General features: G+C 34.7%; 1 protein-coding gene across 5 annotated transcripts in view; it reads right to left on the bottom strand.

The window, feature by feature from the left end:
• The window catches only part of DPP8 (dipeptidyl peptidase 8), a 51,976-nt gene that overhangs the window by 11,767 nt on the left and 22,596 nt on the right, over positions 1-17,613 (bottom strand). For 4 of the 5 annotated variants that reach the window (XR_012494711.2, XM_019725578.3, XM_019725576.3 and 1 more), the window contains exons 8-16: positions 16,695-16,823; positions 15,998-16,059; positions 13,376-13,476; positions 12,254-12,431; positions 11,256-11,415; positions 7,870-7,949; positions 5,132-5,284; positions 4,706-4,841; positions 3,380-3,525 (exon numbers count right to left, since the gene is read on the bottom strand). Coding sequence is in view for 4 of the 5 variants with exons in the window: in XM_019725578.3 (XP_019581137.2) it covers positions 3,380-3,525; positions 4,706-4,841; positions 5,132-5,284; positions 7,870-7,949; positions 11,256-11,415; positions 12,254-12,431; positions 13,376-13,476; positions 15,998-16,059; positions 16,695-16,823 (1,145 nt within the window). In the remaining variant the exon portion in view is untranslated. The remainder of the gene's footprint in view (positions 1-3,379; positions 3,526-4,705; positions 4,842-5,131; positions 5,285-7,869; positions 7,950-11,255; positions 11,416-12,253; positions 12,432-13,375; positions 13,477-15,997; positions 16,060-16,694; positions 16,824-17,613) is intronic. The other variant, XM_074327555.2, reaches the window with a different exon arrangement.

Genomic DNA, 17,613 nt, shown 5'->3' on the forward strand with positions numbered 1-17,613 from the left:
TTCTCTGACCTCTTCTCATACCTCTTCCTCCTTTTTACGCACTATATCCTAACCTTATTATCAACTATACCAAGTTGATTCTAACCCTAGGACTTTGACCTTGACTGTTCTGCTGTCTGGAATGCTTTTCCTTCCAATCTTTAACATGGCTTATTCCTTCTTATCCTTTATACCCTCAGAGACCTTCCCTGACCTTCCTATCAGAACTTCCATTTTAGCCACTCACTTTGCCATCCACTTTCCCACCAATTATTCATAGTACTTCCATTATATGAAGTTACATATTTTTTTTGTCTACTTATTTTCCTCATTAAGCTCCACGAGGGTGGGACATTAGTTTGACTTGTTCACTGTGGTATCCTCACCAGAAAAAGTCCCTGCTGCATAACAGGAACTCAATAACTATTTGCTAAATGAATGAATGAATGAAAAACAGAATGATGTTTCCCCTTCCAACCCTGGGAGGAGGGGTTTGGTAGGCAATGGTATTTTTTTGTTTGTTTGTTTTGTTTTTAAATAAAGGGAGGGATTTCAAAAAAGAAGTACTAGGCAAAGAAGAACACAAATATGGGCATATAAAGAAGACTACCTCACTTCTTTACCTGTTGTCAGGCACAGAAGATGTCCTCAAATGCTTGATATGAACATTTCCCCCACAGAGCCAGTGTTTCTGCCTTTGCAGCCTGGAGGCCTGCTAGCTCTGGAAGAAGGTACTTAAACATCATGCCCTCTGGCACTGAGAATTCAAAAGTCTCTTTCACAATCAATTCTTCAAAACCTGTGTCCTGCTATCACCTAGCCTGCTCTTTTGTGTCTGGCACATAGGAAGCACTGTAAATACTTGTTAAATAAACATTTTTAAACATAGAGGTGTTACCAATGAAGAGTTCAAAGAACTAAGCCTTAATGATTTTAATGAGAAATCTTCGTTGATTTTCTTGGATTTCACTTTTGTTCGAGTAGGGCAGGCATTGTTGTCAAAGTAATGGACCTCATTATGAATTATGACAACACATGTCATGACTTGTGACACTTTCACCTGAATACACACCAAGAAAGAACATGGTATGGACCACTTATAAAATTTAATTAAATTTCACAAGGCTATTGTGTGCCACTAGAAAGACCTGGTCTTACATTAAGGAGCCTCTTCATAATTAACCCAAATGGAGTCATCTAACAAGAGGAGGAACTGATCTCCCAGTGCGCTGAGGTGCTGGCGGCATTCTATCATGCAGTCTCCTCGAGAAATCTTGCAAACTGAACACCAGATTCTCCTATGACATAACCAAATTTGAATGTTTCTAAAGACTACTTTGAGAAAGAAATTGTTTCTATAAGTGCAAAAAAGTAGAATTGTGTTCATAACGTACTCCAAACAAACAATTTTGTTTTAATTGCACTGGCTAATACGTTTTTTTAAATTATGGTAAAATTTACATAAAATTTACCATTTCAAACATTTTAAGAGTGCAGTTCAGTGGCACTAAGTACATTCACACTGTTGTGCAATCATTACACTATCCATTTCCAGGACTTTTTCATCATCCCAAACAGAAACTTGTTATTAAACAGTAACTTCCTATTCCTTCCTCAGTTCCAGGCAATTTCTATTCTACTTTCTGTTCCTATGAATTTGCTTATTCTAGGTACTTCATACAAGTGGAATAATACAGTATTTGTCCTTTTGTGCCTGGCTTATTTCACTTAGCGCAATTTCCTCAAGGTTCATCCATGTTGTAGCATGTGTCAGAATTTCTTCCTTTTTGAAAGCTACATAATATTCTATTATATACCATATTTTGTTTACCAATTCATCTGTCAATGGACACTTGGGTTGCTCCTACCTTTTGGCTACTATGAGTAATGCTACAATAAACAGTGGTGTGCAAGCGTCTGTTCAAGTCTCTGCTTTCAATTCTTTTGGGTATACACCCAGAAATGGAATTTGCTAGATTAGATTGTAATTCTGTTTAACTTTTTGAAGAACTGCCATATTGTTTTCCATAGCAACTGACCCATTTCACATCCCCATGAGAAATGCATCAGAGTTCTAATTTCTCCACATCCTTGCCAACATTTTATTTTTCCTTTTCTTTTTTTTTTGAAAAATAGCTATCCTAATGGGTATGAAGTGGTATCTCTGTGGTTTTGATTTGCGTTTCCCTAATGACTGATGATAATGATCTTCACATTTGGCACAGACTTTTTAAACTTAATTACTAATACAAGGAGTCCTTTAAACTTAAAATCTAGATAACCAGCTACTTTTTATAGTGTGTTTTACACATATTTCATATCATTCCTTCACTGGAAAGGAGAAACACCCTTCTTACTTAGCCTTAATATCAAAATAATACAACACAACAGTATATAAAGCTTCTGTGTTCTCTAACTTCTCTTTTGAATTTCTTTGTATTAAGCCTTTTTTAAAAATTTACAAAGATTTGCCTTCAAGTTTTTAACAGAAGTTTAACTTTTCCACAATTTATATATAGATGACTATAATATGAATGTGAATATTTTATTTGTAAAACACACTTAACAATGGTAAAGGGATTTAACTTGACATAGACCATAATCACTGAGATTTTATGGCTTATGTAGTAATTTTATGTTTATTTTATTTTTTGGATGACTTGGCATCCAGATACATTTTCAGATACTGAGTAATTGGGTATAATTATAAAGGATATTTACTGAGTCCAAGAGTTACATTATAAAAACAGTGTAATTATAATTTCTTCAAGGGCTCAATGTAAGATATATAATCAAGAATAAACATTAAAAATATTACCAATTAACCAATTCACCGACCCAAAATACTTTACTCTGATAGTCAATGGAATTTATTTAATACTCACGAGCTAATATTTAATACAGAAAAAGAAAACTTGAGGTTAAACTTCTTACAGTGCTGAATTGTAGTACAGCAGCCACCTAACTAGTTGATAAAAGTATTCTATTTTGTTTGGGAGATAATAACCTTAGAAGAGGGGGAATTCATCAGACAACCATGGCTTTCTGAAAATATCTGTGAAGATTCTTTTTATTTACTGAGACATTTAATTATTTAATTTCATTTCCCAAACAAATTTCTCTACATAGAAAACAACGTATTCACCTACTGACATGAATATTTCATTTCCCATGACAGTTACAGTCCTCACTGTAAATTAAGAAATTGATGCTGATTTACAAATTAGCCATCTAACAAGACCCAGCTTTCTAAACTTCTAAAATGGACAATTAGAACATAGGCCTGAGTCAATAACAGCAGAAGCCCCACAGTGCTCAAATCTTAAACAACTGACATTTAAAAAACAAGTCACCTAAAACACACACACACACACACACACACACACACACACACACCCACCTGAGGACCACCATATATGAACAGGACAGTGGGGTATTTCTTTCCAGGTTGTAGATCATGAGGTTTGTACAGCATCCCATACAATGTAAATCCAGTAGTACTTTCAAAAGAGAATATTTCTGGAGGAGTATAGTCAGGAAGAGGACCTGCGAGGAAATAACATACCGAGTCTGTAAAAGAAGTTCTTATGGGAGCTCTACAATCTGAGAGCAAGGAAAAGATACCATAAACCCACACATACAAATAACTGACCATCCCCCTTCCAAGTCATAAGCAAGAAATTAAGCAAGAACATTTATCTTTACAAAAGAAAATCTAATGGACGTATTAAATTATTTATTTCAGAAACAGACACATAGTATTTTGAATAATCCTTGGAGTCCATGAGGTGTTTACATGCAGAACTATACAAATGCTTTGTGCTCTGTTTGGTGTAACTTATTTACAGTTAATACATATACCTGATTAGGAACTGGAAGCACAAGTTTAACTTGCTCATGGCAGGTGCTCAATAAACATTTGTTTTTGATTAGTAGAGAATAAGCACAACCAGAATCCCCATCCCCCGAAAAGAAAATCATGATCAGTCTTTGTTTACCAAAACTATACAGACCTATATCCTAAGTCTGTGAATATTGGAGGATGTTACAGTGTAAGCGGAGATCATCACCATATTACAAATTCTGCTTGTGGACATTAGACTGTACCTACACCCTGTTGTTTTATGTGCATTCTTAATCTCTTAGCAGATATTTAATGCTTGACAATACTTAAGAGGAAAAAAACTGAGGGATAACATAGATTAAAAGATTCATAAGATCAGTCTACTCTTTAAGAAATCAAGCATTTTAAAAATAGAAAATTCACAGTGCTCTTCACTTCCATACAGAACGCATGTTCTACCTTTTATTAAGATGACCACTGCAAGTGCTTTAAAAGTTTAAGAAAGCTACCAGCTGGTTATTCCCTAAAGCTTCACTGCTCAAAACGTATTACTAAGTTCAGGATACATTATTTTACAAGTTCATTTATCTGAGATATCGTCCAAATGTGTGAATAAATGGTTTCTTGGCTAATATAGTATTTTAATCTTATTTTCAAAAAGGTCTTCCAGACTTGCTTCTGCCTGGAGTAGGAGGTAACCTATATTATTTGGTTTTTGATAGAATAGGAGGGTTGGGATCAATAAGAAACAGGAACAGGCAGCTTAGGAACAGGCAGTGGTGCGAGATGGGAAGACCCTGTCCAGAAATTGTGGAAATATCATACAGGTTTAATGCATAATGTTCTAATCCTACTTAAGATCAGGTTCAGGGAAACGAGTACCTGCTGAATCCAAAATGGTGGCCCAAAATTCCTTTGTTTTGCAAGTTGGGTCATCTTCAGGACTTGATAGCTTGTAAAGGGACACACAGTGTGGATTCTTCTGGTTACTATACTTACTTATAAAGAAGTCACAATGCTAGGGAAAGGAGAAACAATTACTTTTTCCCCAGGGAAAACTAACAAAGGTTATCTGCTACTACGTCTGCACTGATGTTATACCAGGAGTATAAGAGTCTGACCATTTACGTACATATACAATGCTGAAATTAAGGCTAAGCTTTTTAAAGTTTTTCGTAAGAGAATCAGACTTCTGCAGGCCAATTTCACTAACTTTTATATTACTCAAAAGGAGTATTACATGAGCAGAGGTTTTCTTTTTTTTTTTTTCCTATGGCAGGAAACCCTTTTCAAACAGGAACTTAATACCCGGCTGATGCAGCAAGAATGGGAATAGCCACGGTCGGTCAGCCTCATCACTTCTCCAGGATTTACATAACTGACAACATATAGGTGATGTTCTAAAGGAGAGTCTTTGGTGCCTTCAAAATACACCAGCTTTCTGACTTCATCAACCTGGATCTGCCAAAATAACAACATAAAAATCAGTGCTAGTGTGACCATGGTAGGTCAGTAATTCAACCAACAATCCCCAATTTTATTCAGAATCATTTGAGTCAGGCTTTGACTGTGCCTCTTTCTAAAAAAAATTTCTACTAATGTTAATAAACCTGTCGGTTTTGTTTATAACTTAATATAGCTAAGAATAGATCCTGTCTAGAAGGAAAAAGGACACTAGAGTTGCACACTATTGGTAGAGTTTCCTATATGGTCAGAACGTGTGCTCTTCTTAAAACACAAAAATTATTTCATTAAAATACAAGAATTATTTCATTAAAATGGCACTTCTCTACAGGAAAAAAAAAAACAGGTATATTGCAACTTAGGTCAACCATTCATGCATACTTAACAGAGTCTAATTTTTGTATCCTGTGTATTTGTCAGTTAGTGTAGCATTACCTTAGGCAGTGCTTTTTGGTCTTTTGTACAAAACTGCAAAAGTATTTTATCTATTGGGTTGGGGAATAATTGAACTCAATTGCAAGTAAGCTCACAGATAAATTCACTTAATATTCTTCCCAAATCACACAAATGGCTTCTAAACAAATGGCTTTTATTCTTCCTTTAAAAAATCTTTTACCAGCCTACTCAAACAATGTTCATAAAATTCAAAATTTTTTACACACTAAAGAAAACAGATACATTTCTAAGAGCAAGTATTTTCAAATGGCCACATTTTCTCCAGGAAGCTTTCCTTTCATCATTAAACATTTTTAGTATACATGGACACAAAAATAAACACAGTTGAGATGAAATAAACTCATATGACATATAATGAAAAGACACAAGTGATAGGAAACAGTAGAACAAACATTCATGAAGCTTCACAGGCATGTGTTAATATGTGCAAAATGTTGGGACTGGTTCTGCTCTGGACCTAGCAGGTGGGAGTCAGACCTTCCCAAATTGAAAAATAACTAGTTAATTCCTCACTCCCAACTATAATAGTTATTTTGTTTGTTTGTTTCAGGTAACTACTTTATTAATCAGAAACATCAGAATCACCGGAGGGACTTTTAAACAGATCGACTTTTAAACAGATCACTGGGTCCTACCACTATAGCCTCTGGTTCAGGAGGTCTTGGGTGGGCCCAAGAATTTGCATTTCTAAAAAGTTACCAGATGGTGGTGGATTGCTGTTGGTCCAGGGACCACACTTCAAGAACCATCCCTCAAAAGCAAGGGGCACACAGCCTTAAAAGTCTCAAATCTTAAAAAAAAAAAAAAAGTCTCAAATCTTTACCCAATTACTGCCATTAGAAATCTTTGTGTGGGAACAAGGTCACTGGTAAAAGGAGAGGGGGAAAAAAGGTACTTAAAAAAGTAAAGCAAGGATAGAGGGGAAAATAGAAGAATAAGAGAGACACAGACACACTACATAAATAAGCATGACATAAAGAAGAAAACTGATGCACAAAATGGCAAGTAGTAGAAAGACATTTAGGTTGCCCAAATAAGGTTCAGATCTGCATAAATACAATTTTGGGGGTTCCCTCAGTATTATCTAACCATTATACAGCATGAAGTTTACATCAGTGTAATTTTCTGTTATCAGAACTTAGAATTTCACAATAAGAATTTTCTTAGGTGACAATAACATCCAAGGTCCCTAAAACAGAAAAAATTATATTTGGATATGTAACCAGAAGGCCATATGAGACTCTCAGTGAAAATTAGACTTTAACGGTAGCCTATGATATTCTAAAGTTTTTACCAGCAAAACAAACCTGGGACCTGGATCTTTGGTCTTTCTCCTTAATCAACTTGGGGACTACAACTGACTTCTATTCAAGCCAGTATACATAATCCTTCAATAAATCTTTGAATCAGTTTGAGGAAATCACAGGCCTTCACTAAATCCTGGTAGCGTACATCAACTTAACTGTATGTATCACATATAAAGGATGGAGTTCTTAGAGCTCTCATGACACTGACCACCTAACTGGAATTTGAAACAAATATAAGGTACTATGGTACTATGAAAGGAAAAAAAAATTTAGAATTCACTGAATTACTACAGAAAGCCACAAGCTGAGAATGAAACAGGGTGGATTTCCCTCCTTTTCCCTATCAATCTGTGCTCTGTATAAATGTCCACCACTCTTTGCAGATGGTGGATGAAACTTTACATTTGTGAGAAAAGATAAACAGGTGAATGAAAGAGAAGCACTACCTAAGAAGTGGTAAATGCAATTTCTAATGTAGAAATGACACAAATAGTTTGTAAGAGATTTAAAAGTAATTTAAAACTATATCTTAATTCACAATTTTTGCTAGACTTGAGAAGTATGGACTAGCCCTTCCCTTACTACATTTGAAAATGGTGAACTTTAGTAACCAGTATACATCTAATACCAGAGCTCTAAAATGGGTGAGATTTATAATTTAGACTAAGAGTCTTCCTTTCTAACAACTTGAATTCTTTTAGGCCCGAACTTAGTATTTCCAAAACACTGGGGTCATTATGAAGTTGTACTACTGATTTTCAGCACTGCATACACACAGCAGATGTTGACCAAACATATCAGCAGAATAAAAGGACATACATTAGATCCATGCCGGCCAAGCACTTCCCATTCACCACTGGTAATTGCTATTTCCTCTTTGACAGGACACTTGAAATCACCTAAAGATAAATATAGTTATAATTCAGCACTTTACACCAGAGTATAAGCAAATGAAACAATAAAAATAATATTCTAAACTTTTTCCCCCAAAAGATACATTTAAAATTTCAAGCTATGTCTGGGGTAATGAAAATGTTTTGGAGCTAGTTAGAGGTGATGGTTGCATTACACTGTGAATATACTGAATACCACTGTTGATTTTTAAATGATTTAATTTAATGTTATGTGAATTTTACCTTAAAAAAAGTCCACAGTTAAAAAAATTGTAAGTTATAAGTCTTCATAATACTCTGGAATAATGATGGAATGATTCATATAAATAAATTAAAAACAGCAAAATAGATTCTAATGGCAAAGATAGAAGAAAAGAACTCAAAAATACTTGCATTTCTTGGTCTTTGGTTAGACAAATCAAGAAGTCTAATAGGTCAACAAGGCATTTGTTCTAGAAATGAACAAACTACTTAAAAAGCCACAGAAGGGAAATTTTATTTGTTCATTTGCCAAAAATAAATTGGGTATTACCACAGTAAATGCTAACATGCCCATTTGTCTTTATGCGATTCTGTCTTGGTAGATGAGGCTCTCTCAGTGGTCTAAGGAGGAGGCTAAAAAATGGAAACTATTTCTTTTTGCCTCTAGCTATGGCTGTGGGAAGTGACAGCTCGGGACTGACTGAGGTAATATGTACAGGGACTTAACTAGGGTCCCACTCAAGTTAAAACATTGACTTCTTTTTCTTACACACAAATCTTCAACTTAGTACTTTAAATTTTATGGCCAAAAAAAAATATAAAGTGGACATCAAGGAAAAGAAGGAAGATTTAGGCAAGAAAGACTAAGAAAAAAGGAGGGAAAGGGAAAGAAGAGGTAGATAAGTTGAGGGGCCCAGAAATAGACATGACAGGGAACAGAGGCTAGGCATTGTGAGATGAATGTTAACTGAGGTAATAGCTCTATTTACACTCTTCAATTGCAGTAAAAAAATTTAAGGTATCTTTTTATTATTGTCATCAAAATATTGTTTTAAATAATTAACTACTATTCACAGCTCTCTGACCAGTCTTCATCACTAAACTTTCTGGAATTCCATAAGAGGATTTAATTTCTGAACGACAGAGGAATTGGGAGAGAAATTTCACACTAAGAGCCAAGTTAGACTAAGGCTCTCAGGGAAGAAATTCTCCATCTTAGATATACAGAGGGTGGCAAAAAATGTAAACACATTTTAAGAAAGGAAAAAACTGTATTAATACATACCCATAACAAGAGATGAATACAAGTCACATTTGACTCCTGAAATTACAAGAGCTGCTCAAAGTGGTTACCATCAGCTGGTGCTAACCATCGTCCACACACTTCTGATTACGGTGAACTATTGCTTGAGCAATGGTGACGAAAGTATTAACATCTCTTAAAATGTGTATACATTTTTCTTTGGCACCCCCAGCATTAGATCTTGTCTGTTTTAAAAAAAATTAGGCTAAGGGAAGGAGCAGAGTCACAGGCAGCATTTATTTTGTTAGTCCTAAGATGGAGTGCACTGTTTCCCAAATAAGAATGATATTAAAAAGGCCATGTTGAAAAAACAAACAACCCAATTAAAATCTCGGGCAAGGATTCAAACATACATTTCTCCAAGGAAGATATTCAAATGGTCAATAAACACATGAAAAGATGCACAACATCACTAGTCATTAGGGAAATGCAAATCAAAACCATAATGACATACCACTTCACACTCACCTAGGCTATTACCAAAAAAAATAAACAAACAATAAACCCGGAAAATAACAAGTGTTGGGAAGGATGTGGAGAAACTGGAACCCCTGTGTACTGCTAATGGGAATGGAAATGGTGCAGCCACTATGAAAAACGAGTATGGTGATTCCTCAAAAAATTAAAACTAGAATTACCATAAGATCCAGCAATTTCACTTCTGGGTATATACCCCAAAGAATTGAAAGCAGGATCTGAAACAGATATTTGTACACCCATATTCATGGCAGCATTATTCACAATAGCCAAAAAGTGGAAGCAACCCAAGTGTCCATGGACAGATGAATGGATAAACAAAATGTGGTCTATACATACAATGGAATATTACTCAGCCTTAAAAAGGAAGGACATCTGGCACGTGCTACAACATGGATGAACCTTGAGGACATTATGCTAAATGAAATAAGCCAGTCCTAAGAGGATAAATATACTCTATGATTCCACTTAAACAAGGTACCTACAGTAGTCAAGTCATAGAGAGAAAAAGTGGTTGCCAGGGACTAAGGGGGAGAAAGGAATGAGGAGTTATTTACTTCCACTAAATTGGGTACTATTTATTTATTAGGTAGTTTCAGTTTTGGAAGATGAAAAAAAGTTCTGGAGATGAATGGTGGCGATGTTGCATAACAATATTAATAGACTCAATACCACTAAACTACACACTTAAAAATGCTTTAAATGGTAAATTCTGTCATGTATATTTTTTAAAAATGGTTGAGTCTGTTCAATTACAAACGGCAGTTAAGCATATAACATAACATCATAAAGTGCCTACTATTCCAAAACAAACTCCATTATTAAAGTAGAAAACCATGACTCAATTTTTGAATAACCCAGCATAAGTATTCAACATACCATTTCACTTTTTCTAGGCTTACACATATATTCTGTATTACATTTCCTGGAAGGAAAACCATCACTCTTTAAAGAGAAATTAACTTCAGCTGACATAATATTTAATTTCACTTTGGGCAACATAATTATATGACTCTGAAGAGTTATAACTATACATTAACTTCAGTGTAGACGGCGACAGTATAAAAAAAACATTTGATATAGAAAAATATCTAATAACTATGTAATATTTTAAAAATAGCTGTTTAAATCTAAAAATGATATGGGCTCACTTTAAACAAATTAAAAACAACAGGTAAGGCAAAAGTAGAAAGTAAAAAGTATCTCACTACCCAGAGATTACCCACTATTAATACTTTATTATATATCTATCAAGAACTTGTCCTATGGGGCAGAGTCAAGATGGTAGAGTAGATGGCAACTCACAACTCCCGGAATGTAGATTTCCAATTAGGGTATTGGAGGTATTAAAATGAACATACTTGTAAAAACAAAAAACACCTTTGTCCTGTGTTTACACATGCATTTATATTTTAGTTGAACTTACGTATTGAGTTTAATGAAGCAAGTATTGATGATAAAGTATACAAAAGAGACATTACATTACCCTTACCCCTCCCACCTTCTGCCCCCAACATTTTCTCTTTTTTACATAAAAAAGGATTTCTTACTTGGGGCAGGCAGCCCACCACTGGATCGTTTATATTTGCTCTCCTTTAAAATGGATGTAATTTTATATAAATGACGGAAACCTGTTTTGCATTCAGAGGCAAAAATAAATTCAACTTCATCTTCATGACTTTGGGGAAAAACATGAAAGATGTCATGGATCTGTAAAATGAATAGCTTAATTTACTATACACATTAATGACATTACTACATAAACAATTCAATTAAGCTAGAGAAAGAATTACTTGATAAACATACTCTGAAGTATAAATAACTGTCAGTGCTAGGGGCTATAGTATATTTAAAATTACAGATTTTGCCTGGGCCTTTCATATCTATCTTACTTTAGTGAAAGACTTCATCCATTGAGAAATAAATGTTTCCAAATGAAGAAAAACATGACCAACAGCTTTTTTTTACTCACCATTTCTGTAATCCTTTGAAATGGCATGAGGTTTAATGGTATCTTATTAAATAAATGAGAAAAAAATTTTTTTCTTAATATTTCTTTTCCAAAGAGAAATATTCTAACAGTTGAAGGGAAAACAGATGTTCAGCCTTTTTAGCCTATACTCAGCAGAGGAGTGAGATGGCTTTATTTATTTTATATCTTAAGTTTTCCCCACACAATTGGAAACTGCAAAAGTCAATCCCAAACTGGTATATTTTGGTATAGTTTGCCAACTCAGAAGAGAAAGTCTTTTCTAGACAAGACTTGTGGTCCCCTCAGAGGCATTGATGAGGCTATGTTTTCAATATCTGATGTGTCCAAAAACAAGGGCAAATCTTCAGGTAGAGATGCCATTTCAATGGCATCTACTTTCTATCTACAAACCATTTCATTCTGGAACCATCATTCCAATTTGAAATGTTAAAACTAAGTAAATAGTATTCATGGTTACTTTGAACTTAAAATTTCATTTTAATAGTCTGCTATAAAACTTCATTTGCTTTAGCATGCTGAGAAAATATGTAACCCAGTACAGGAGAAGAGGCATACATTTATCCAGATGTCTGTTGTTTCTTCATAGATAATCAGTGGTGTCACAGAGTCAGGCACTGACTCAATGAGTCTCTGTCTTTCCATGGCATCATCTTCTACTGGGATAAATAATTCAGGAGAGATCAACACTATCTGTAGGCGAGTTTGGGAGCGATCTAGTAGGATGGACCAAGCACTAAACAAATAAAAGAACCAAAAATAAAGCAAGTGAAGATAGAAAGTAAATATTCCCCTATTCTCTCTCCTAGTACCTGTCAGTTATTTCTGTAATCACAGTGAAAAAACTTGATTTAATATCTGTTAAATTATCACTCACAAACAGCCAATTAAAAGTATTAGCTTATTCTACACTTATTTTTAAAAGTTAAGCTTGAATAGAGTTTTTAAAAGCACTTTTCTTTAAATTGTCAAAATCAGACGGCATTTGACATTGTTTTCTCCCTTTAGTGTCAACAAATGACAGCCTCATAAAGCTCCTGGGGTCTGTATTAGACACAGACCTGTATGGAATCATCCTCACATAAAGCTCTACAAATACTTCCCCTGTAATTAATTTTAAAAATACACAGTTAATGTGAGCCTTAAAGTCATACTATTGTTTTTTAAATGACTGATGTCTTTTTTTTTTTTTTTTGGATTTCATTGGGGGATACTGGGAACACTGTGTTTCTCCAGGGCCCATTAGCTCCAAGTCGTCATCCTTCAATCTAGTTGTGGAGGGCGCAGCTCAGCTCCAAGTCCAGTTGCTGTTTTTCAATCTTAGTTGCAGGGGGTGCAGCCCACCATCACATGAGGGAATTGAACTGGCAACCCTGTTGTTCAGAGTTTGCGCTCTAACCAACTGAGCCATCTAGCCACCCTAAGTCATACTATTTTAACCTCACATCACACTGTGAAACCATGACTGGCTAAGTAAGAGAATGAAAATGTAATGTACCTATGCTAACAGGATTACAAATCCACAAGTCCACTTAGTTTAGGAAAAACTTTTTGTGCATAAGTACCTACACTGCAAATTTACATGTCAAGGTAGTTCTAAGGCAAACCCAATAGCACAGACATTTCTAAAGTTCTGGATCCTAAATTATTTGTAAAGAAGTGACAATTTAACATACGCACTATTTTCCCTCTGGAGTCCATCCAGCTCTGGCAATATATTCAACTCCTTCAAACAGAATCTCGAAAGGCTGAATTAGTTCCTTATCTATGACATCTATAATCTATTGAAACAGAAAAAAGGAATCTAGTTATAAAGGACTTAAAGAATCAATTTACTAGTCTACTTAAATCCTTACCTTTAACAGCATGATACTTTTTCAGACTTAGGTATGTAAAGAGGCAGGAAGAACAGAGCAAAACCAGCAGTAAGCTGTGGGTTACCTATATTTGTGCTCTTTATGCCTAAAAAAGTTCTAACCACAAAAATTAGCACAACCTAAAAGTTTTCCTCATGAATTTATACTAACAGAACCCTTGATGATAACTGGTAAAATCAAGTTTTAAACACTTTAGACTCTAGTGTCTAAGAAAAATATAGTCCCTAGTTCCCTATATTTTAGCCTAAAATATTATTTGTGTAATGTATTAGTGAAAAGGCCCTGGGTAAGCAAATTTTTTTTCCTTTAAAAGTCTTGTCAACACAATTAAAAAAAGAGCAAAAGATAAAAAGAGACAAAGAAGGACCCAGTCCTCCCACTTCTGGGTATTTATCCAAAGAAACCCAAAACACTACTTCGAGGGGACGTGTGTATACGTATGTTCGTTGCAGCATTGTTTACAATGGCCAAGATATGGAGGCAGCCTGGGTTTCTGCTGATGGATGAATGGATAAAGAGTAGGCGGTACATATATACAATTGAATATTGCCCGGCCATGGAAGGGAATGGGTTCTTGCCATCTGTGGCGGCATGGATAGACCTAGAGGGTATTGTGCTGATTGGAGTATTAGACAGAAAAAGACAGATGCAATGTGGTTTTGCTTATGTCTGGACTCTAAAGATCAAAATAAACAAAAAAAACAGAAACAAACTCACAGATACAAAAAACATTTTGATGGTTGCCAAATGGAAGGTGGGTGGGGGGAGGGAGGAAAAGGGAAGGAATGAAGAAGTACAAATTGGTAGTTACAAAATTGGTAGTCAAGGGGATGTAAAGCATAGGGCACATGGTCAATGATATGGTAGTAACCATGCATAGTACCAGGTGGGTAACTAGTCAGGGAGATCACTTGAATTATATAAATGTCTAACCCTTATGCTCTACACCTGAAATTAATATACAATGATATTGGATGTCAACTCCAATTTCAAGTTAAAAAGGTGGGAGAAGGAGAAGGGGAATAAGAGGTTCAGATTTCCAGGTATAAAACAAATAAGTCATGGGGATGTAATGTACAACACAGGGAATAGAGTCAACAATATTATGACAGTGTAGTACAGTATCAGATGGTTGCTGGACTTATGGTTATCACTTCCTTAGGTATGTAAATGTTGAATAAGTATGGTGAACTTGAAACTAATATTGTATGATAGCAATATTTTAAATAAAAATCCTAAAAAAATGACCAAAGAAAGGATCTGAATAGACAGTTCTCCAAAAATGATACACTAATGGCCAGTAAGTGCATGAAAAGATGCTCAGTATCATTAGCCTTCAGGAAAATGTAAATCAAACCACAATGAGATACAACTTCAAACCTACTAGGATGGTATAACAAATAAGACGAAAAGTAACAAGTGCTGATGAGGATGTGGAGAAATTGAAAACCTTATACACTGCTGGTGGGGATACGAAATAGTGCAGCCATCTGGGGAAAAGTTTGGCTCAAAAGTTTAAACATAAAAGTTGTACAACCCAACAATTCCACTCCTAGGTTATCTAGCCAAGAGAAATGAAAACGTACGTCCACACATTCATGGTAACATTCATAATAGCCAAAAGGTGGAAACAACCCAAATGTCCATAACTGATGAATGGATTAAAAAAATGTGGTCTACCTATACAATGGAGTATTAGATAAAAAGTAATGAATGCTGATATGTGGTGTCACATGGGTGGAGCTTGAAAACATGATGCTAAGTGAAATAAACCAGACTAGAGACTATATGATTCCATTTACATGAAATGTCCAGAACTGGCAAATCTATAGACAGAATGTAGATTAGTGGTTGCCCAGAGCTGGGGAGCATAGGGAGATTGGGGTATAATTAAAGAATGTGGGGTTTCTTTTTTGGGGTGATGAAAATGTTCTAAAATGGACTGCTGTGATGGCTGCACAACTCTGTGATACTAAAAACCATTTTAAACTTTAAATGAGTAAAACTGCATTATATATGAATTATATCTCAATAAAGCTGTTTTAAAAAGTCTTAATTAAATCTGTAATTTATCTTGTGTGCATTCAGCTTATAAGCATTTGACTGTCCAAATGGATAGCCTTATTAAGAGAAATGTAGGATATTTAATAAACCGTAGACATGTATCTAACACAGAAGGTAACTCACCTGTCTATAACCAATATTTTTAAAATATTGATCTAGAGAATTAACAAAGACAAAGAGGAGAAACAATTGGAAAGGAGTGGTAAATATGCATATCCCCATATTCCTATTTTGGGAACCAGCAGAAAGTTTTCAAAGTGGAAAATAAGGACAACCTGAAATCATGATCTATGTATGTCTCAGCAAATTCAGTGAGTCAAAAACAAACAAACAAACAAAAACCCTAACATTTTATACTTACCCTTCCTTCAGTATCAATCATTATTTCCGACATCTTAAAAGTGACTTTTGGATTTGCTGTGCCTTTAGAAAGAAACATTAATGAGTAGTAATGCATATTCAGAATTATTCAGACTAATTTTGCCAGATCAATCCTCTTAAACTTAAATCAGAAATACTGTAGAGTCAGAGCTTTATTGAGAGTCAGAATCTCAGAATTCTACTGCAAATTCATAGTTTTTAATATGGGTATAAAAAAAGGCTGAAAAACATCAAGAGTCAGGATGAAATTAAAAAAGGGGAAATTCTGTATGATTTTGTTAGGTTGGTGCAAAAGTAACTGTGGTTTAAAAGGTTAAAAATAACTGCAAAAACTGCAATTACTTTTGCACCAACCTAATATAACTGAAATGCTGTAAACGGCAAAAAGAGGAAAATTACCAATTTAGTAGAGACATAAGCGTTTTAAAATCTCTATTTCCTAAAGAGACACCTTTTTATTCATTCCTTGAAATAACCAGTTCTGTGCACTTCTCACCTTTGAAAATAATTAAAAAGGATCAGCTTGTAGTTAGAAAATCTGCTTCAGGGACAATAAACATTCCATCCCTACTAAGGGCTGTAAATGACCAATGCTGACCATAATTTTGGATTACAGAGAGAATCTTGTTTGGAAAGTAGAAATTAGTGAATATAAATACACCAAGGGAATACAGTACCTGTTTTAGGATAACGAAACGAATCTGCCCTCCTTGTTTCCAACATAGGGGATGTAACATGAATAATTTCCACCTCGGATTCATCATTTTCTTCATACAAAATTCTAAGAATTTTGCTGCCACTGGGAGCTTAAAAGGAATTTAAATATTGAAATTTTAGAAGAATTATTCCAGAAAGTAATCAGAACTGTATTTCCCATAGTGGAAAATAATTTACATATAAAACATGCTGCCTTTTATGTATGAAAATATCACTACACTAGTCTTTGCAGTAGCAATGTGAGTTACTGCTAAGCCATTTTTACTTGTTAAAGGTTACTCCTTTAACCATGGTGACCCGGGAAAACACACGTGAAGAACTCCAGTCCTTACATACCTTAAAATGCATTCCTTATTGAAAAATGAATTATTTAATAACATTCACAGTATTTCCTATAACAAAATAAATGCTATTTAAATAGTATCCAGTTTTTTTGAATGGTTTCTCTAATCATGGCAAAATTTTGCTCTGACAAACACAGTTATGGCAAAACACTTTACATCTTAAAACAAAAATCCAAATATAAGACATGGCTTAAAAATAAATATTTTTCGTGGTCCCTTAGAAAAGTGTTCAGAATACTAGCCACAATCCATTACTGGGTCATAGAACCTATTAATGGGTCATAACCAGTATTAAAAAAAATATATAACGAACAAAAAATATACATCAGAATAATTACACACAAGGATAAGTTTGCTTCATGAAATTTATTTTCAGTTTTATATTTACGGTGTAAGTACAATGTATTAGGCTAGAATGTAAAGCAAATTTCTAACTGGGTCATGGTCAGGAAGTTTGAAACCCACTGCTTTAGCAAGCTATTTCTCAGGCAGTAAATACTTGTAAATTCACTAAGAAAAAGGAGGAATTTGTGCT

The sequence above is a fragment of the Rhinolophus sinicus genome, chromosome 3 (assembly GCF_057876585.1).
Source record: "Rhinolophus sinicus isolate RSI-liver-muscle chromosome 3, RSI-T2T, whole genome shotgun sequence".
Lineage (NCBI taxonomy): Eukaryota > Metazoa > Chordata > Mammalia > Chiroptera > Rhinolophidae > Rhinolophus > Rhinolophus sinicus.